Source organism: Rattus rattus, chromosome 2 (assembly GCF_011064425.1).
Source record: "Rattus rattus isolate New Zealand chromosome 2, Rrattus_CSIRO_v1, whole genome shotgun sequence".
Lineage (NCBI taxonomy): Eukaryota > Metazoa > Chordata > Mammalia > Rodentia > Muridae > Rattus > Rattus rattus.
The window spans coordinates 171691072-171712772 of NC_046155.1; the positions used below are offsets into that span (position 1 = coordinate 171691072).

The 21701-nt window shown below is 50.5% G+C and overlaps 1 protein-coding gene across 1 annotated transcript in view; it reads right to left on the reverse strand.

Annotated features, from left to right (window-relative positions):
- Positions 1–6118, reverse strand: part of Nova2 (NOVA alternative splicing regulator 2) — a 33323-nt gene extending 27205 nt beyond the window's left edge. Inside the window, exon 1 of the mRNA XM_032894338.1 lies at positions 5992–6118. Coding sequence (XP_032750229.1) covers positions 5992–6076 — 85 coding nt within the window. The 5' untranslated portion in view covers positions 6077–6118. The remainder of the gene's footprint in view (positions 1–5991) is intronic.
- Between the last annotated feature and the right edge of the window lie 15583 nt (positions 6119–21701).

Genomic DNA, 21701 nt, shown 5'->3' on the forward strand with positions numbered 1-21701 from the left:
ACACACAGACACACACACATATGTAACACATGTATGCACAGACACACCATGAATGCACACACATGCACGTGTACACACATACACACACAGATGCACATACACAAACATGTACATGCACACACACATGCACATATACAAATACATGGAAAAACCATATACACACATGCACACACACATGCACATGCACATGCACACGCACATACTCTCATGCACACGGGGTCAAAGAGGCACACATCTTAGAGAGGTAGCTTTTTCCCTCTACCATGTCTAGAGAGAGCCAAAGTTGGGGTGTCGTCCTTATAGTACCTGTTCTTATGGGAGTTGGAATGGGAGAGTCGACATGTTATATGAGAGTAAGCAAGGTATGGGATTGAGAATGTCATTGGAAGCATGTGGGGAGTGTTACTGGGGAAAGCCAAGAGACATTGAGGATATGGTGTGGTAGCATGTGCTAGGGAGGGGTAGGATGTCAAATATTTAGGGTCCCTCCATGAGTGATCATGTGTCAGTCTGAGCAGAAAAGCAGCCTATCTGGATTGTTCTTGTTCAGGGTAACATTCTGGAGGTCTGATCCTGTTAGACTGAGAGACTGGGCCACAGTGGGCCTGGAGATGTAGCACAGGGGTAGAGCACTTGCCTAGCATATCTGAGGTGCTGGGTTCAATTCCCTAGCATTCCAAAATAGAAGAAGACAGGAAGGGGAGAGGTGGGGCTGGCAGGATGACTATCCATGAAGGTGCTTGTCACCCATTCCGATGACCTGCGTTGATGCCTAGGACCCACGATGTGGAAAGAGGGAACCAGTTTCTACAAGCTGACCTGACATACCTCCGCTTGAATGAATAAATGTAATATTACTGTAAAGAAACCAAACCAACCAAAATCCAGGGTAAAGCCCCCTCAGGGCAACTTTCTCTTAAAATGTCCAAAAACAAAAACAAAAACAAAAACCAAAAAACCCAAAAAAACCAAAAACCAAACAACTGGGACTGAAGAGATGTGAAGAGATGGCAAGCCAGTTAGGAGGGCCTACAAAGTAACTCCAGGTCCAGGGGAGTCCCACATCTCTCCCCTCTAAGGGTATCCACACATATGAGCACATGCACACACACGCATACACAATTTAAAATAATAAAAATAATTTTTAAAAAAGAACTAGTCAACTAGGCCATGGTGGTTCAGCACATGGGAGGCAGAGGCAGGTGAATCTCTGAGTTCAAGGCTAGCCTAGTCTACAGAGTGAGTTCCAGGACAGCCAGGGCTACATAGAGAGACCCTGTGTCAATGAATGAATGAATGAATGAATGAATGAGGAAGGATCGATTTTCCAGATTCTTGGTGGCTGAGTTGGGAGTTATGATGGGGAGCAGAGACGGCTCCTCAGTGGTGATGTGTGCCAGCAAGGAGCTGGAGTTTGGATCTCCAGAACCCACATGGATGCTGGAAGGGATTTCCAACATGGGTCACCATGTCTAGTTCTCACAGGGAATTTCAGTAACTTGACAGAACCACCCAGACCGGTCCATTTATCCAGAGCAGACCCATTTTCCAGAGGGAAGACTGAGGCTCAGACCATTTACTGTCCCCATTTTTCAGAGGGAAGACCCAGGCTCAGACCATTGGCATCACTGGCTGAGTCCCATGCCAAACACGCGGCAGCGATGTGGTTTGTGCAAGGCTCAAAGCACGACTCTTTAAAAACGCATATAAGGGCTTTGCTCAAGCACGGTGTGTACAGACAGACATATGAGCAAAACACTCAAGAGACATGAAATAAATCTTTAAGCGATGTTTGCCAACATGGCGTGAGCGCTATAAATGTGCCTAGTGCCCTCGGGAGGTAGAAGAAGGCATCGGGTCCCTGGAACTGTAGTTGCAATCGGTCGTTAGCCACTAGGTAGATGCCAGGGTCCTCTGCAGGAGCATGTGCTCCTCACTCCTGAGCCAGCTCCCCGGCCTCACTGCTCCAGGGCTCGCCTTGGGACCTTTTCTCTTTGCTGTGGGTAAGGGCTACCAGGTTGAGATCTGGGTGGGGAGCTCCTGGGTGGGAGGCACGCCTTTGCCTGTAGGTGGTGAGGCAGTACAGTTGGGAATACGGGTAATATTATGGTCTGCACTATACCTACCACTCCTTTCAATTTATTTTTTATTAGTGTGTGTGTGTGTGTGTGTGTGTGTGTGTGTGTGTGTATGATACATGTGTGGGCTCATGTGCCACAAGGACAGCTTTGAGTAGGTGGCTCTCTCCGTTCACCTTGACATGGGATCCAGCCACATGACTAGGCTTATGCAGCAAGCACCTGTTCTAGCGGAGCCACCTTGAGGCTCTCCTGGGCACATTCCTAAGTTTATCAGACAGGTTTTCTCCCCCAGATCTTGGTACTTGGTATGGAACTCAGTGTCTTGCAAACACTGGGCAAGTGTTTGATTGTTGAGCTGTACCTCAGCCCTTCACAGGGTGTGGGAGGATTCTAGGCAGGAGTTCTACCACTGGGCCACGCCCCCAGCCCTCACTGGGGGATTCTAGACAGGGGTTCTACCACTGAGCCACGCCCCCAGCCCCTCACTGGGGAATTCTAGGCAGGGGCTCTACCACTGAGCCACGCCCCAGCCCCTCACTGGGGGATTCTAGGCAGGGGCTCTACCACTGAGCCACGCCCCCAGCCCCTCACTGGGGGATTCTAGGCAGGGGCTCTACCACTGAGCCACGCCCCCAGCCCTCACTGGGGGATTCTAGGCAGGGACTCTACCACTGAGCCACGCCCCCAACCTCTCCCTCACTGTTCCATCTAGGCCAGGTTCCCACTAGGGGATTCTAGGCAAAGGCTCCCCAGCTGAACTACATCCCCGCACTCGTTTTTTATTTGTTCATTCACTTAATTTATTTATCATTATTTTTTGAGACAGGGTCTGGCTATGTGACCCAGAATAGCCTTGAACTTCCAATCATCCTGCCTTAGTCTCTCTATAGCTGGGATTACATGTGGTTTCTTTCATTTCTTCAACTAACTCTCCGAGTTGGATTTTCTCCCAGTCTCTTCACTGGAATCCTCTTGCCCTGAGTATTTCTTTTACCTCCCAATGGCACCTGTCAGCCAAGTGTCCAGACACCAGCCAGAGGAATCATTATCTCCTGTTCTTCCACTGTCCCTAGGAACAAGGAGGGCAAGAGTTGGGTCTATATGCATTGCTCTCACTTGTGACGTCCTCACCAACTCTGAACCTCAGACTTCTCCTCTCAACAGGGCATTCGCCATGGAGTCTGTCCACACAGTGGAGCTGGCCTCCAAGTTCAAATCGTGCCCAAGTTTCCAATTCTCTCCGTGCTTCAGCCGTTCATTTGAAAGATGGTTAACAGAACTGGAAGTACTCAATGACCCATGTTTCAGCACCTTTCATACTACTTCCTGGCACCATAAATGTTAGCCATTATTATAATCTATTCATTTGTGTTTTCACATCATAGCATGTTGGGAGGAGATGCTGGTGCATGTCAGGCATTGGTATTGCCAGCCATTGTGACATTATCAACGCAGTTGCTGTTATGTCTGTATTGGGAAGCTAGGGACACAGAAGCTTGGAAAGGGGCAGGGGTTGATCAAGTATTCCACAGCCACCACTGTTACCCCCAACTGAAAGGACCCAGAACACCTGAGATCAAAGCCATTAACACTTGCCCCAGACCATCCCTCTCAATAGAGGACTGCCCTTTTGTATCTCTGGCCTGTTTCCCCATACATGGGTTGGAGGTGGGGAAGGATCTACAGTTTTGGTCCCGAAAGACTCCACTTAGTCTTGGCAATGTAGAAGGAAACATTGAAATCCCAGTGGACCAATCAGTCCAGGGTTCAATAAATTCTGGACCTGCCACTTAGGAGCCTTTGACCTTCCACGAGCTGCTTCATTTCACAGAGCCTCAGTTTCTCTCCCTGGTAGAAACTCACGTCAAATAATTTCTTCGGAGGATTGTACTGAGAAATTTGCCCAGCTCTCAGAACCTGCCTGGTGGCAGTAAGTGTCACAGGGCAGCACTGGAAGGGACCTTCCTTAGCAGCCACTTGCTGTAATGTGCTGCCAAATCCGGGTCCCTGATCCTTACTGGGACTGGCAACAGCAGCAGGGCAGGAAGGAGGAAAGGAAGTCGGCTTTGGACATTTTCATGTGTGTGCTGGGGGTGGACGCAGGAAGACAGACAGGAAATTCTCTCCCACCCCTCCCCCAACTTCCCTTTCCTTCAATTTCTGCTGAGCACCCTCCCATGCACCAGGGGAACTTAGGATCCTGTCCCACCTGGCCTGAGGTGAGGGGGTGAGAGAAAGAAGGGAGAGCTTGTTATATGCCAGGGTGGGAAGTGGGCATCTTACTGCCACTGCGCCAGGCTAGTAGGAGGATATATGTATAGTTTGTTCAAGACAAGATGAGGAGAGGATTTTGAACAGGGCGATCATGAAGGAGAAAATGTGTATTTTGGGGTCTCCTTCTTATCAGAGAGCGTGAGCGCTCTGAGGATATTCCTCCTCCCACGCCCTACTGGTTTCCTGCAACCCCTACCATCGAGGGTAGTAAGTTGAGTCCCGTGCTTAGCTTGGCTCTTTCTGCCATGCACACCTCTTACGGAGACACACGCAGAGCGTCTGTTTTACGCTGCCTACATATCTCTGAGGTACCTAACACTGAGCAGCCTCACACACGTGTGCGCACACACACATGTCCTCCGCTCTGCACACCCTGTATCTCCCCCACATCTCTGGTGTGACACACCCAGCTGTTTCACACATAGCTTCCTGTGTTATACACATCTACACACATTTCGGGTGTCACCCATCTCCATGCCCCAGGGTGTTTTAAGCATACGGTCTCCAGTCACTTGGAACTGCATTTTTTTTTTTCGATTTCCTTGTGAACACACCCTCAATGGGTTTCACTGAACCACAAGCTCCAGCTCTCCCTTTCCATAACCCCATCCCCCAGTTACACCCCCTCTGATGTCACTGTTGCACACCTCCATGTGTCACACCCAGCTTCTCTGGAGTCACACCTACACCCTTTTCCATGTCACATCCTAGCGCCAGCTTCTCCTGGTCCCACTCCACCCTATACAGAGCAGAGCGGTATCTCCCACACGGAACCCCTTTCCCCGATGATCCACACATTCTCAGGGTTCACACCCAGGGTCCATCCTCTCTGCCTCCCTACACACCCCCATGCATGTCACACACCCCTCTCACACATGTGTCACAGGACAAGAGCCCCCTCCGGAGTGACAAGCACCATACCCTCCCTTGAAGGGTCTCACATTCAGCTCCCTTTTACACACATATTCACACCCCCTACCCTGTCACATTCATGGTCCCTTAATGTCACATATCCAGGCCCTACAGGATCCAGCAGGATATACACCTGTCTTAGCCTTCCATCTCTTTCCCCTCCAGTTTTACACACCCACCCTTTCTTCCATGTCACCCAACACACCCACCTAGCCTGTCCCCATGCACAGTCCTGCATACTGTCCACACCCGCCCCTTTCCCGGACAACCCTTGTTCAGGACATCCCCAGGGAGTGAAGCTCAGAAGCTCTAGGTCCACAGGCCTGACTCTACTCCTTCCCCTCCCCCAACCGGGACACGCAAGCCCGAGGAAACACCCCTGCCCCGAAAGGGTCACATCACACACCCCTCAAGGACACACTGGCCCAGAAGAGACCCACGCCCCTTATCCTTGGCTCCCTCATATACCACAAGGACACTTACCACCCCCTCCCCCCCAGCCCCTCTCGTCGCAGACAAAGCTTTCAGCCCCCGGGGCCTCGGCGACAAGAGAAAGGGGTCCGTCCGGGTCCCCATCTCCTCGCGGAGGGGTGCCCCTCCCCTCCCCAGAGCACTTGCACCTGCCAGCCAGGGATGGGGGGGGGATGATGGAGGACGGCGATGCCCCCTTCGGCGCGCGATCCCCCCCCACGCCCCACGCCGCGGTCCCTCAGCTTTGCCTCACCTCCCGTGTTGCTGCGCTTGGTGCAGACCACCTCGGGGGGTGTCTCGAGGGGTCTCTTGCAGGAATCCGGGGCCTCAGGCTCCATGGGGGGGCCTGGGGCGGCGGCTGCTGCTGCTGCGGCGGCTGCGGCGGCGGCGGCGGCTGCTGTGGCGGCGGCGACGGCTGCTGGGGAGGCTGGGGCTGCGGCGGCGGCGGCGGCGGCGGGGGGCGGCGGCGGCTGCGGGGCCGCGGAGGCCGTGAAGAGGCCGTGCACCGCGCGGCGGCCATCATCCTCATGGTGGGGGGGGGAGGAGGGGGGGAAGGAGGGGAGGGGGGGGGGCGAGGAGGGGGGAGGGAGCAATGGGGGGGGGGCAGGAGGGGGCTGGGGGAAAGCGCTGACAGAGCTGGAGGACGGAGGAAAGCAGGGTGGAGAGGGTATGGGGGTGGTCTGGGATGGAGAACTGAGGGGTGGGGTCCTGGTCTCTCAAAGATCACCGAAGCCGGGCACTTGGCTGAGCCAGTGGGGTGCAGAGGTGTAGACAGGACACCCTCTCTGTACCCTTTCTTGGGAGCTCCCCACAGATGCGAGGGGCCGAGCCCCCCTCCCAAGGCCCTGCTCAGGGCGGGGGGCCGGAGATAAGAAGCGGAGGCGACCGCTAGTGGGGGCCCCGGGGGCGGCGGGCGAGGGCAGCAGCGGAGACCGGGCTGGTGGTGGTGGTTGCTGGCCCGAGCATCTTCTCAGCTAGGCTCCTACAGCGTCCTGGCCCCTCCCATCCGCGCAAGGTCACGCCCATGGCAGGCAAGGCCACGCCCTTCGGCGCCCCCATTGGTCCACCCTTGAAGCCTGGGCCACGGTCTCTAGGTTGGCCACGCCCATCACGCTTGGAAGCTAGAGACCTGACTCCCCCGCCCCTGCAGGGTATAATAAGGACCGCGAGGCTCCTCCACGCCTTCCTTCCTTACCCTTCACCCTTTTATTTGCGGAGGGGCGGGGCTGGACAGAGTGTAATGTAGCCCAAGCTGGCTTTGAACTCACTATGTAGCTCAGGCTAGCTTTGACCTCCTGATTCTCCTGCCTCCGTTCCCCCAAGCGCTGGGATTAGAGAGATGTGCGCGGCACCCCAGCTGCCTTTTACTTCTAATGAGCATTACTTGTGCACTTGCCATGTACTAGGAATGGTTCTAAGAGATTCTTACTTGAATCCCGCAGGGAGAAAACGATGGGATATACTTTTAGTATTCTGTCTTACAGATGAGGACACTGAGCCTTAGGGACCCGAAACAGCCAAGCGTGGGCGCTCACTCATCTATCCCAGCGCTTCACTGGGATGAGGCAGGAGAATTGCCTTGAATTTGAGGACAAGCTGGGCTACAATGTAAAACCCTTTGTTAAAAAAAAAAAAAAAAAAACCAAAGCAACAAGAAACAAAACAAACAAAAAACAAAAGAGAAAAGGAAACAATGGCTAGGGGTCATGTCGTCTGATAGTCCGGAAGGAAATTCCCCTTTTGGATGGTCCATCTCTCCATGAGAGTGGAACTAAGGCTGCTGTCGGGCTCCCGGGACTGAACTCAAGTTAAAGCAAGTAACTGTCACAGACGCCTGACCGGCACTAGGTCCTATCGCGGTACTGACTGGCCCACCCACTGAGTGATAGATACTGCCCTAGACCCTGGGACACAGCGAGGAACAAAACAGCCTTAGTGCTTTGTAGAGTAAGTATTATCATTCTGGTCACTCGGTAGAAGATTTTGATTTTTCAGATGACAGAATGGAGACTACAGAGAGGCTTTTTCAAGGGCACATGGCTAGACAGAGAGAAAACTGGGATTTGGACAGAGGACAAGTCTAATTCCAGAGCCTGAAGCCATAGGAGGTTCTTCTTGGAGTAGGACGCTGCCAATATTCTGTGTTCTCAGATATATCTTTTTCTGCTCTCTGGATCTCTGGTCACCAAGGCTTCCTTCCTTTCTAGCTTGGTCAGAGGCAAGTTTAGCCCCAGAGGGGTCCAGGAAGGGGTAGCTGTGGCAGCTGGGGGTGGGGGGGAGTCTGTGGCACTGGGATCTCCTCCACCCCACCTGCCCCTCCCATGCTATGCTCTCAGGTCTCCAGGACAGTAGAGGCAGCAGATGGCCTGGGGTGGATGAGGTGGACGCCCATCTGTCCCCTCCCCCCATTGTCCCTTCAGCCAAGGGGGATGGGAGGGGGTTGTGGTCCACTGCAATCTGGATCCTCCCCTTCTATCTTCCTGGAGGGAGCTGAGGAGCTGGTTACCATGGCGACAGAGAAGAGGCAAGAGGGGATGCAGGGAAATACTGAGGTTGGGCTGAGATCCACACCTTAGGACCTTAGCATCTCACAGACCCACACTACACAGGGGCCGTCTCCAAACATCTGCAATACTGAATGTGAAGTTCTCCACTAAAATACACAGTCAGTCACACAGGGCACATGCTTCACACCGACTCAGAAAGGACCACTGAAACCACACACACACACACACACACACACACACACACTCCCCTATAATGCACATTCAGTCATTCAGACCAAAACCGCAGCAAGACTCCCACGCACAAATAGATAGATGTGTATTTAATATCAAAGCAGGGACATCTAATATCCAAATATGTCCCATGTAGGCGTATTCAGACTCACCGTTCCAAATTTGTTCCCCCACACCCCCACCCCAGAAGTTACACATACATGATCAAAAACACAAGAAACATACAACCTCACTTACATAAGACATACGTGTCAGTGCCATGGGGAGTCTAAACTGAGTGGCCTTCATTATAACTTAACATAACCTGGATGCTGTGCACATCTAAATACAGGACCAGCAAAGTCTGGCACACACAATGACTGGACCTCAAGGACCACTCACCGACAAGTGCACATAGCACACTTGGGCTGCTGTGTGTTGAGATGCCCCCACCCCTTTCCCCAAGTCATGCCTGCAGTCCCAGTCCCATCCAGTCCTCCCAAACACTCCCGTTTGAACCCACACAAAACAGCATGGTTGGTCGGGCACTCACACTCACACAAACACAAACCTCCTCCTAGATATTTTTAAACCAAGGCTAGTTCTGCTGTCATGGCAACCGCCCCAAACCCATCACCATAGCAACCCAACGTCAGCTTTCCAAGCACCAAATCCTGGGGGATTGCAAGGCCCCAATCAGAGGTAGGTGGAGGGGGCTGCACCCTCTCCCTTCATCTGTGCCATCCCAGTGCTTTCAGGGGGATGGTTACCCAATCTGGACAGGGTCCAGGACCGGGGCCACCAGAGACCCACACCATGCTGGAGAAGGAAAGCTTCAATCCTCTCCTGTCTCTGCAATGCTGTATGCAGGAAGGGGTTCATTGGTACACAGGTGGGCTTTAAATTAGACACACAGGAGCCTGAGCCTGTCATTTACATGCTGGGTGACTTGGCTGTATCTTACCCTTTCTGTGTCTTATTAATTCAGAAAATGTTCCATTCATGTTTAACCCTTGTAAAGGATCAAACTGCAATTCAGTGGCAAGAAGTCCATGCTGGGACTGGTGAGAGGGCTCAGCACTTGCCAACCTGCTTAAGGACTTGGATTTGATTCCTGGGACCCACATTATAGAAATAGCTCCTGCAAGGTGTCCTTTGATCTCCTAGTCCCCACCCCCCCATCCATGTACATGCAAATAAAACATAACTTTAAAAAAACTGAGGCAGATATAGTCTAACCTTCCCAGTTTCTGCCATAATGTGAAAGAATTCAATGAATTTTCTTTCCCTGAAACAAACTTGGGGGTAAATAATCTAACCACACAGGGCTTCTGGGAACATGTCCTAACACTGGGGGGGATGGACTGCTGTTTTAAGAATTTTGCAGGTACTAACTAATTTAAGACTTAACCATGGCTATATAGTTAGGTTATTATGATGATTTTCCTTTTGCAGAGAAGGAAACAGGCCTGGAGGGTGTGCTGCCACCTAGGTACTAAGCCTTTTTAAGGGAGTGAATCTATGACCTTGTACGTGGTAGCCAAGAGAGCTAGTGCCAATCCACACCCAAATCCCTCACTGGGGGATTCTAGGCAGGGACTCCACCACTGAGCCACACCCCCAGCCCCTCACTGGGGGATCCTAGGCAGGGGCTCCACCACTGAGCCACGCCCCCAGCCCCTCACTGGGGGATTCTAGGCAGGAGCTCCACCACTGATCCACACCCCCAGCCCCTCACTGGGGGATCCTAGGCAGGGGCTCCACCACTGAGCCACGCCCCCAGCCCCTCACTGGGGGATTCTAGGCAGGAGCTCCACCACTGAGCCACACCCCCAGCCCCTCACTGGGGGATCCTAGGCAGGGGCTCCACCACTGAGCCACGCCCCCAGCCCCTCACTGGGGGATTCTAGGCAGGGGCTCCACCACTGAGCCACGCCCCCAGCCCCTCACTGGGGGATTCCAGGCAGGGGCTCCACCACAGAGGCACACCCCTAGCCCCTCATTGGGGGATTCTAGACTCTATGTCTCACTAACACTTTTTTTTGTTGTTCTTTTTTTTCGGAGCTGGGGACCGAACCCAGGGCCTTGCGCTTCAATAACACTTCTAGTCATTTTTCTTCCCATTCTTCCTTCCTTCCTTCAAGAGACAATGTCTCTCTATTCTTTTTATGTATTTCTGGCTGACCTGTAACTCACAGAGACCCTCCTGCTTCTGCTTCTCTTGTGGGGAGGCTACCAGCAGGAGCCACTATACCAGGCTTACTTTTCATTTTTTGACCCAGATCTCAGTAAGTTACCCAGGCTGGCCTTCAACTAACAACCACCCTCCTGCTTCCACTTCCTAAGTACCTGGTTGGAATTACGGGCCTGCACCACTAGTCCCCCGCCTAGCACCGTTGTTTTTAAAGAATAGCATTTGAAGCCAGGAAGCCAAGGACGTATTCCTTCTCCTCTGCTTCTCAATGAGGGAGTTTGGAGGAGCGGGCAGATTGGTGGATTCTTGGAGAGACTTTGCAGGTTTGTGTTTTGGGACGAGAGGCTTCAGCTTTCTAGCCTGCAAAACGGGGGGATGATATGATACCGTTGGCTGGGACATCGGGAGGATGCGCGCTAAGCGCTTCTAACGGGCCTCTGAGGACTGGCTGGCTCCTGGTGCTTGGTGTAGGTGGGAGCAGATCGGGAGAGGCGGGACTAGTGGACAAGTGGGCAGGTATCAAGTGCGCAGACTCAGGGCAGAGACTGGCCCCGCCCCCTTCCTCTCCCTCCCAGCTGGGTGACCTCTCCCCAGCTTGGGCTCTTTCCTAGTCTGTCACCATCTGTCAAATGGGAATCAAAACAGTGCTGAGGGTGTGGTGAGGACTTCACCAGCACAAGCCAGCAAAACAATTTGAGCTGCAGTGAATATCACACACCTCCGGTTTTGGGAGAGGCGGGTCTGTGCGGTGCAGGGCTTTGCAAACTTTCTGAACTCGCTTTAAGGACTTAGTTTCTGGGTTCCAGAGGTGACTCAGTGGTTGAAGGCCCTGGCCAGGCCGGGTGACAGAGTTCGATTCATGGGACCCTCATAGTGAAAGGAGAAAACCAAGTTCTGGGATTGTCATTTGATGTCCACTAACCCTTCACACAAAATGTTTATCTTTACTTTACCCGCCTTTAATCCCAGCACAGGGAGGCAGAGGCAGACAGATCCTGTTCGAGGCCACCCTAGTCTACAGAACGAGTTCTAGAACAGCTAATGCTATACAGAGAGACCCTGTCTCAAGAAACAAACAAACAGACAAACAAAAAGTATACTATGCATAGAATGTTTTGCCTACGTGTATGTATGAGCACCACGTATGTGTCTGGTGCCCACAGAGGTTGGGTTCTCCCTGGAGCTGGAGTTAGGGATGGTTGTGAGCCTCTGTGGGTATTGGGAGCCAAACTCAGGTCTTCTGCAGGAGCAGTGAGTGCTCCTAACCTCTGAGCCATCTATCCAGCCCCTAAATAAAAATTTAAAAGGAATTACTTTTTGTTGTAATGCAAGGCATAAAACTGAACGTGAGGGCTGGAGAGATGGCTCAGTGGTTAAGAGCACTGAGTGCTCTTCCAGAGGTCCTGAGTTCAAATCCCAGCAACCAAATGGTGGCTCACAACCGTCTGTAATTGGATTTGATGCCTTCTTCTGGTGTGTCTGAAGACAGCGACAATGTTCTTATATACATAAAAATAAATCTTAAAAAAAAAACTTAAATATTTTAATGAAAACATAGGTTTCCTCCACTTTAGTCCAGGAAGGGGGGGGGAGGAGGGAGAGAAGGAGGGAGAGAGAGGAAGAGGGAGAGGGAGAGAGAGAGTTGAATTTTGAGGCAGAGTTTCATGCAACCCAACCTAGTCTGAGCTCCCTAAATAGCTGAGGCTGACACCTGAACTTCCAGATCCTCTGGCTGGGGTTACGCGGTCACACGTATATGTTCTACTGCATTTCGTTCAGTCTAAAGCCACTTCTTCCTCCTTATACTCCTCCTTTTCCTGCTCCTCCTCCCCTTCCTCCTTTTCTTCTTCCTCCTCCCGCCCCCTTCCTTCCTCTGCTGCTTTCTCTTCTCCCTCTTTCTCTTCCTCTTCTTTCTCTTCTGCTTCCTTTTTCCTTCCTCCCTCCTCCTCCTATGCCTCCTTCTGCTCTTCCCTCTCTTCCTGTTCCTCCTCCTCCTCCTCCTCTTCCTCCTCCTCTCTCTTACAGAGTCTGTGTGTAGACCAGGCTGGCTTCGGTCTCACAGAGATCAGTCTGCCTCTGCCTCCCAGTCCTGGGATTACAGGCATGAGGTACCAACCCAGCCCAGTCTTGAGACTCTCAAACTTCTTCCATTAGTGGCATCTTAAGGTCTGAGGAATTTTTATGTGAGCATGGGAATGCAGGGTCATAAAATATGTACACACATCGAGCATTTACCAATACTAAATATAAAACAATTTATTCTAAAATATCCAGTGTGCTTTCACCATTTGCCAGAGATGAGAGCAAACCCACCCTGATGACATGGACGTGCTCGTGTACTTTAAAGAACTGGATCTTGATTGAGCATTAGAGCATCTTCATCGTTCTTCAGAGTTGGCTGACACTAACTTTATTGTCATCCGTGCCCAGAACGCTACTCAGCGTCTGTACTGTATGTACTACAGAGTGTCAGAAGTATCTGCCTGGGGTGGCACAGACCTATAGTCCCAGTGCTTGGGAGCCTGAGGCAGGAGGGTCAAGAGTTCCAGGCTGGGGCTGGAGAGATGGTTAAGAGCACTGTCTGCGGGCTGGGGATTTAGCTCAGTGGTAGAGCACTTGCCTAGCAAGTGCAGGGCCCTGGGTTCGGTCCCCAGCTCCGAAAAAAAGAAAAGAAAAAAAAAAAAAAAAAAGAGCACTGTCTGCTCTTCTAGAGGTCATGAGTTCAATTCCCAGCAACCACATGGTGGCTCACAACCATCTGTAATGAGATCTGGTGCCCTCTTCTGGCCTGCAGATATACATGCAGGTGGAACGCTGTATACATACTAAATAAATCTTTGAAAAAAAAAAAAAAAAAAGAATTCCAGGCTAGCCTTGGCTATGTAGGGAGTTGAGATCTTGTCTAATACCAAAGCAAAACAAAGCGAAGTGTTGGAAGTATGTTTAGGGCTGGCTCCCAAGTGGTTGGAAATTCTGTCCTACCCTTAAGCCAAAATTCATTTCCTGATTCTGTCTTTACGCCTGTGTGGATCCCAGAGGCCGACTGCCTCTTCTTCAGGAACTGTCTACCTTGTGCTTTTGAGACAGGGTCTCTCATTGGCCTAGGGCTTGCTGAACAGGTTAGGCTGGTTGCTTAACAAACCTCGGGGTTCCTCGGGTCTCCATCTCCCTGGCATTGGGATTGCAAGTGGACACCTCCACACATGGCAATTTGATGGGGGTTCTGGGGATCAAACTCTGGTCCTCACACACAGCAAGCACTTTACCAACTGAGCTCTCTTCTCCAATTTTTTCTTTAACTTTTTTCCTTGTGTATGGATGTTTTCCTGCGTATATGTCTACGTATGGAGTGCCCTAGGAGGTCTGAAGAGGGGGCCAATACTCAGAGCTGCAGAACGGGAGTTCCAAATGATTGAGAGCCACGGTGTGGGTGTGAGGACCTGAACCCGGGTCCTCTGGAAGAGCATCCAGTGTTCTTAAGTCCTAGCCTTCTCTCCAGCCCCTCCCTGCCTTTAAATCATCCTGGGCATGGATCTCCACCTCTGCGCACATGCACCTTGCACGCACTGGATCAATCCCTTATCGTGGATTGTAGATGAACGTGGATTGTTATTCCTAATGACTTCTTCGTAAGATGGAAAAATACTGGTCCAGAGAAGTCTTACATTTTTTTTTTTTAAGACAAGGTCTTATAGCCTTGGTTTTTCAGGACCTGGCTGTATAGCTAAGGCTGGCCTTGAATTCCTAATCCTCCTGCCTCCACCTCCCAAGTGCTGGGATTACAGGCATGAGCAGAGAGGATTTTATTTGCCCTGGAGCTCACAGGAATTTGGAGGCAGGGCCAGGGCTAGAGTCCTCTTGTCTCTCAGGCTTGTGTCCCAGCACTGGCTGCCACCTTGGTGGTTTTGGCATCTGACTGAGTCCCCACCCCCAACCCCAGCCTTCACATCTCTCCGGGACTCTCTAACTGCCACTGGGATCAATTCCAAACTCTGCCAGTTGCTCGGGCCAGAAACCCTGCGGTTGCCCTAGACACCTCTGCTTTCCCAAGCACCAGCCAAGCCATCAGCAGACCCTTCCTTGGAAGCCTTAAGGTTACAAATCTCCTCACTAGGTTACAAGTTTCCTCACTTCTGTCAGCAGCTCCAGGTCCTCAGTACCTTCGCACACAGGCACTCCCAGGAGTCTTGTACTTGACAGCTACTGTGCTGGCCTACCCACCCCAGGCTGCAGCCTTGGTCATCTTTTTTTTTTCTTGTTCGCTTGGTTTTTGAAACCCAGTCTCTGGAAGCCACAGCTGACCTTGAACTTGCTACCGGATCCTGCTCCAGATCCTCTGCCTGACAAAAGCTGTGACCATGGGCTTCTGATCCTACCTCTCTCTCTCCCTTCCTCCCTCCCCCTCTCTTTTTCTTTCTTTTTCCTCCTTCCCTCCCTCCTTCCTTTTCTCCCTCTTTTCTTTCTTTAATGGGCTATTTTTCATGTGTGCCGTGCGGCGTGCATGCCATGTGCGTTCAGATGTCCTGGAACTGAGGTGACCGGCATTTGTGAGCTGCCATGTCATGCTGGGAGCCAAACCCAGGTCCTCTGCAACAGCAGCGATCGATGAGCTGTCTCTCCAGCCCTAAGTTTTGCTTCTCGCCAGGCTGACTAGTATCCCATTGTATATTTTCTGTGCCATTTCGTGTGTGGATAGACGCTGCCTCTGATCTTTGCTGCTGCGAAGCACAGCACGTGGGGATGGAGGTGGGGAGGGTCCCGGAAGAAATCTCTTCGGTGTGCTCTCTGTGGCTGCACTTCCAGCCTTGGGTTTGTGGTGGAGGGGGACTTTCTGCGTATCATTCCACAGATGTGGAGAAACTGAGGCACAAAGAACAAGGAGGATGCACCACAAGCAGAATTGGGCTTTTGTTTGTTTTGAGACAGGGTCTCATGTAGCCGGGGCTGGTCTGGAATTCACTATGTAATTTTGAATTTCTTTTTTCTTTCTTTTTTTTTTTTTAAGATTTATTCATTTATTATATATAAGTACACTGTAGCTGTCTTCAGACACACCAGAAGAGGGCATCAGATCTCTTTACAGATGGTTGTGAGCCACCATGTGGTTGCTGGGAATTGAACTCAGGACCTCTGGAAGAGCAGTCGGGGCTCTTAACCACTGAGCCTTCTCTCCAGCCCCGTAATTTTGAATTTCTGATCGTCTTGCCTCTACCTCTAAAATGCTGGAATTACGGGCAAAAGCTGACATGCCTGGCGTGCTGCTGAGTGCTTTTCTGTACTTTGGGGAGCAGTTGCAAATTAGCAACTCCATGCAAATTAGCATTCTCTGGGAGGAGGAAAGCCCAACCTAGAAATGGTCTCCATCACATTGGCCCATGGGCAAGTCTTTGGGGGCATTTTTCTTAATTACTGATTGATGTGAGAGGGCCTAGCTCACTCTTGGCGGTACCACCCCTGCCTTTGTAGTGACCCTGGCTTGTGGAGAAAGCAGGCTGAGTAGAATGGTAAGCATTTTTTCGCTCCTCCATGGTCTCTGCTTCAGGTCTCATCTCCAGGTTCCTGCCCTGACTTCCCTCTGTGATTGACAGCAGCCTGTGATGCACAAGGCAAACAAGTCCTTTCCTCCCAACGTTGCTTTGGGTCACAGGGTTTATCTCAGCAAAAGGAAGCAAAGGGAGACGCCAGGGCCAGGTTTCTGCTGTGCTTGGGGTGGGACCCATGACTCTGTGGGTGCTAGGAAGCCTACTACCAGCTGAGTCACACCCTGCCACCTTTTCCCTTTGCAATGCTACAGATTGGATTTAGGGTCACTGGTGTGTTAGGCAGGAGGTTTGACTCCTCCTGGCTGTAGGAGTGATAGCTTCACTCCCCTGAGTTTTCTTTCTCCTGGTGGACCTCCCCTTTCCCTGTCAAGGACCCGTGGATCATCTTTGGTGACTACTTTTGGGAGTTGGTTCTCTCCTCCCACCTGCGGGTCCTGGGAATTGAACTGAGGTTGTCAGGCTTGGCAGCAAGTGCCTTTAGTGCTTAAGCCTTCTTGCTGGCCCTGGTGGATTTGATTTTAGCAACTCTTTCCCTTCACCCATACGCATCACCGCAGAGTGCTTAATTACTGTCTTTCCAGTCTTTGACTCTTTTTTTTTTAATTTATTTTTTAAGATTTTATTTTATTGTATATGAGTACACTGTAGCTGTCTTCAGACACCAGAAGAGGGCATCAGATCTCATTACAGATGGTTGTGAGCCACCATGTGGTTGCTGGGAATTGAACTCAGGACCTCAGGAAGAGCAGTTGGTGCTCTTAACCACTGAGCCATCTCTCCAGCCCCCCAGTCTTTGACTCTTTTTAGACCCACGCGTTACCTCGGTTGTGTTTTATGTGAGCAAAAGACTGTTGCGAGTGGGACCAGAGAGATGGCTTGGCGGTTAAGAGCCCTGACTGATCTTCCAGAGCACCTGAGTTCAATTCCCAGCACCCACATGGCAACTTGCAACTGTCTGTAATTACACTCTAGTTCCAGGGGATCTTACACTTTCACACCAATGTATATAAGTATGTAACAAGCTACAAACCCCATGGGTTCTCCATGGGGCCTTCCTCCTCAGTGTACAGTTTCCTGTTGGATTCTGGGATGCACCCTCAACCCACCCAGCTCCTTTGTGGGCTTCTCTGCTGTTGCCACCTTGCCCATGGGATCTTTTAGCACTTGGGTAGCTTCTGGATCTTCTTATGTCCCGTCTTCATTTTCTCCTGTCACTGATGAACTCTGTCATCACCTTCTATCCATATTTATCTATCACTATCTAATCTGATCTATCTACTATCATCTGCCTATCCTATTGTCTATTTTCCTGTCTATCACTCATATATCTCTAACTATCTATATACATATATCTCTATCTATCTATATATACTGTGTGTACATATACACATATTTATTTTTTATTCTGTGTGTATAGAATGTTCTGCCTTCATGTATGTATGCACATCACATGTGCTCAGTACCTATGCAGACCAGAAGAGGACAGAAGAGTCCATGGAACTGGGGTTGCAAGTGGTTGTGAGAACTGAACTCAGGTCTTCTGCAAGAGCACTCTTCCCTTAACTGCTGAGGGACAGGGTCTCTCACAGACAAAGGAGTTTTGGCTAGATTGGCTGGCCACCAACCCTTGAGGGTCCTCCTGTCTCGGCTGCCTTGTTGCTGAATTGCATGCATGTACTGTCACATCTAGCTTTTATGTGCCTGCTGGGACTCCAACCCTGGTCACTGTGCTTATCTAGCAATAATTTTATCTACTGAGATGTCTCCCCAGTCCCAGTATTACTTAGTTTTGGATCATCTATCCACCCGCCCATCCATCCAGACATCCATCCATCCACCCACACACCACCCATCCATCCACCCACCTATACATCCACACACCACCCATCCATCCACCCACCACCCATCCACACACCACCCATCCATCCACCCACCACCCATCCACACATCCATCTATCCATCCATCATCCACACATCCATTCAATCCTTTTTTCCTTCTACTCACCCACTCACCCACCTATCCATACACCCATCCATACACCCACCTATCCATACACCCATCCATACACCCACCTATCCATACACCCATCCATACACCCACCTATCTATACACCCATCCATACACCCACCTATCCATACATCTACCCACCACCCATCCATCCACCCACCACCCATCCACACATCCATCCATCCACCCATCCAATCCTTTTTTCCTTCTAGCCACCCACCCACCTATCCATTCTAGTCTTTCCATCCATCTTTCTTTTTTTTTTTTTTTCCTTCTTTTTTTTTCGGAGCTGGGGACCGAACCCAGGGCCTTGCGCTTGCTAGGCAAGCGCTCTACCACTGAGCTAAATCCCCAACCCCTCCACCCATCTTTCTAATCTCTCTTCTGCACTTGCCTATTTATGTCTCTATTATATAGTCTACCATCTATCAATTATCTCCTGCTATATAGTGTATTATCTATGGATCATCTATAACCTATCCCATCTATTCTCATAGCTACCTCCTACCATCAGTCCGTCTCACCCATCACTATCTCTATAGTCTATATCTTTGGTCTATGTAATCTAGCTACTATCCTCAGTTATCTCTATTTCTCTGTCTCTGTCTCTCTGTCTCTGTCTCTCTCTGTCTCTGTCTCTCTGTCTCTGTCTCTCTGTCTCTCTGTCTGTCTCTCTCTCTCTCTCTCTCTCTCTCTCTCTCTCTCTCTCTCTCTCTCTCTCAGCTGGATCTCACTTTACTCTCTGGGATTCCAATGGAAGTCAACGAGACAGCCCCAGCCCTCCCCACGTTTCCACAGCCAGTCCCCCTGGCTCCGCCCAGCCATCCAGCCTTCTCTCATATCTCACTGAGTGGAAGTTTTATCTTGACAGCTATTTTCCCAATACAAAAAACCTTCAGAATCACTTTAGACTCCCCTCCTTGACTCCTTTCCACGTGCACAATGCGCTCCATCAGCCAACTCTGACACTGCTACCCTCAGAACATAGGCAGATTCTAACCACTCTTGCCGCCCCCATCGTATCCGCCTCTGTAAAACCTACCGTTGCCTCTCATTCGACTTGTTTCTTAGTCCTTTGCTTAAAACTGTTTTATTGAGGTGAAATTTACATAACAGGAAATTAACCATCTTGAAGTTCGTAGGCCGGAAGCACTGGCTCACATCCACAATGTTGTTCATTCACCACCTTTATCTAGTTCTAAGGCATTTTTAATGTGGTCTCCCTGTAGTTCCCAGCACCAGTAACCCCCCTATTGTCTCTAGGGACTTGCCTGCTGTGGCTATGCCATGTAATGGACTCATAGATCATGTGACCTTTTGTGTGTGACATCACTCACATAGCATCATGTTTTTAAGATTCAGCTATGAATATTGCTGTGGTGAACATTCGTGTGTGTATCCATATTTGTCCATCTGTTTTCAGGTTTCTTGGGTGCAAACCTGGAAATGGGATTGCTGGGTTATGTGATTATTCTATTGCCAGAAATATACATCCCAATTCCGTGGCAGTCTAGTGTCTCCAGCCATCACATACTCTCTTGAACTTAAATCCCCACATGAAAGAACACACAACACAATAACCTCTGATCCAACTGATAATATGTAATTGCCCACTTAGACATACAAAGTCCTGTACACATCCATCCCTTAAGAGTATTCACAACAACCTGTAAATGTGCAGAGAGGAATCTTAACATTCGCCTCCGTGTTCTCCTGGCTGCTTCTCTCCCTTGTTCCAGTCTCCTCCTCTTTCTAAAACTTTTCTCCCGCCCATCCTTCCTTCTTATCCAATACACGCCTCGTTCTATCTTGTACTTGCCTTTACCTGTATGACATCATCCTACATACGTATATATGTATGTATGTATGAATGCATGTATGTATGTATGTATGTGGTACTAGTACACAAGTGTGTGCATGTGAAGATGTTCTGTGAGAAAACTTTTCCCAGGCAGATGCAACACACATGTCTACTCATCCTAGATAGGAAACCCATGATAGGTACCACCAAAGTCCAACTTGGTGAACAATGAGTTTTATTAGGGTTACTTACAAGAGCAGAAATGACTCAAAGACAGCTACATCACCAAAGAACCCACCTCAGTGTGGGTGACAGGTCCCCAAAGCTGGGATCCTGGAGCACACTGCACAGCCTGCAGGCAGCTCAGCATGTTGGAGAGTGTTCTTTCCAAGTTTCCAAACTTTTGCAGGCAACTCAGCTGATTTCTGCTTCTTTCAGGCATCTGGTCTGGTGTCGGAGTCTTCTTTGTAGTTTTCTCTACCACTGAGCCACGCCCCCAGCCCCTCACTGGGGGATCCTAGGCAGCGGCTCTACCACTGAGCCACACCCCAGCCCCTCACTGGGGGATTCTAGGCAGGGGCTCTACCACTGAGCCACCCCAGCCCCCACTGGGGGATTCTAGGCAGGGGCTCTACCACTGAGCCCCACCCCAGCCCCTCACTGGAGGTTTCTCGTGTGCGGGTCTAACACGGCGCACGACCTCCAGCCCTCACTGGGGGATTCTAGGCAGGGGCTCTACTACTGAGCCACACCCCCAGCCCCTCACTGGGGGATTCTAGGCAGGGGCTCTACCACTGAGCCACACCCCCGTCCCTCACTTGGGGATTCTAGGCAGGGGCTCTACCACTGAGCCTTTGTCTGCCTGTGCACAGACCAGAGGTAAATATTGCATGTCTTCCTCAGGGTCTCCACACCTTATTTTTTGAGAACTGTATCTCTTGAGTGGCTAGGCAGACTGGCCAGTGAAAGCCAGTGGTTGTGGTACATGCATCCTAACACACACACACACACACACACACACACACACACACACACACACAAGAAAGTGTAATCAAATAAACAAGTAAACTACTCGAGTCAGATGCAATGGTGTATGTGCCTTTAATCCCAGAACTTGAGAGGTAGAGGTAGAAGAGGCTTGGGATCTCAGTGAGTTCGAGGATAGCCTGATCTATACCGTGAAATTCAGGCCGGTCAAAGCTATAGAGTGAGATATCTGTCTCAAACAACTTCAGGAGGTCGGGGAGAAAGAAAGGAAAGAAAAAGAGCACTGGCTGCTCTCCGAGAGGACCTGGAGCTCAGTTTCCAGCATCCATAAGGTGCTTCACAATCATCTGTAACTACAGTCCGAGTCTTCTGATGCTGTCTCCTGATCTCTGCAGGTACCAGGCACACTCTCTGTGCACAGGCACACATGCAGGCATAAAACTCATACATATAAAATAAATACATCTAAAACTATTGAAAATGCTTAATTTGCTGTGTTGTTTGAGCTTTAATGAGGCCAATGCCATGTCAGGCATGGTGGTACAACTCCCGTAATTTCAGTACTGGGGAGGTGGAGGCAGGAGGATCAGGAGTTCAAGGGTTCATAGGGTGTTGGAGACCGCCACTTGAGGTTTTGTCATGCACGCACTGACAAAGCCAAGTCTAGCAGAGTGACCAGGGTATACTTAGGCATACACTGACCTCTGAGAAAC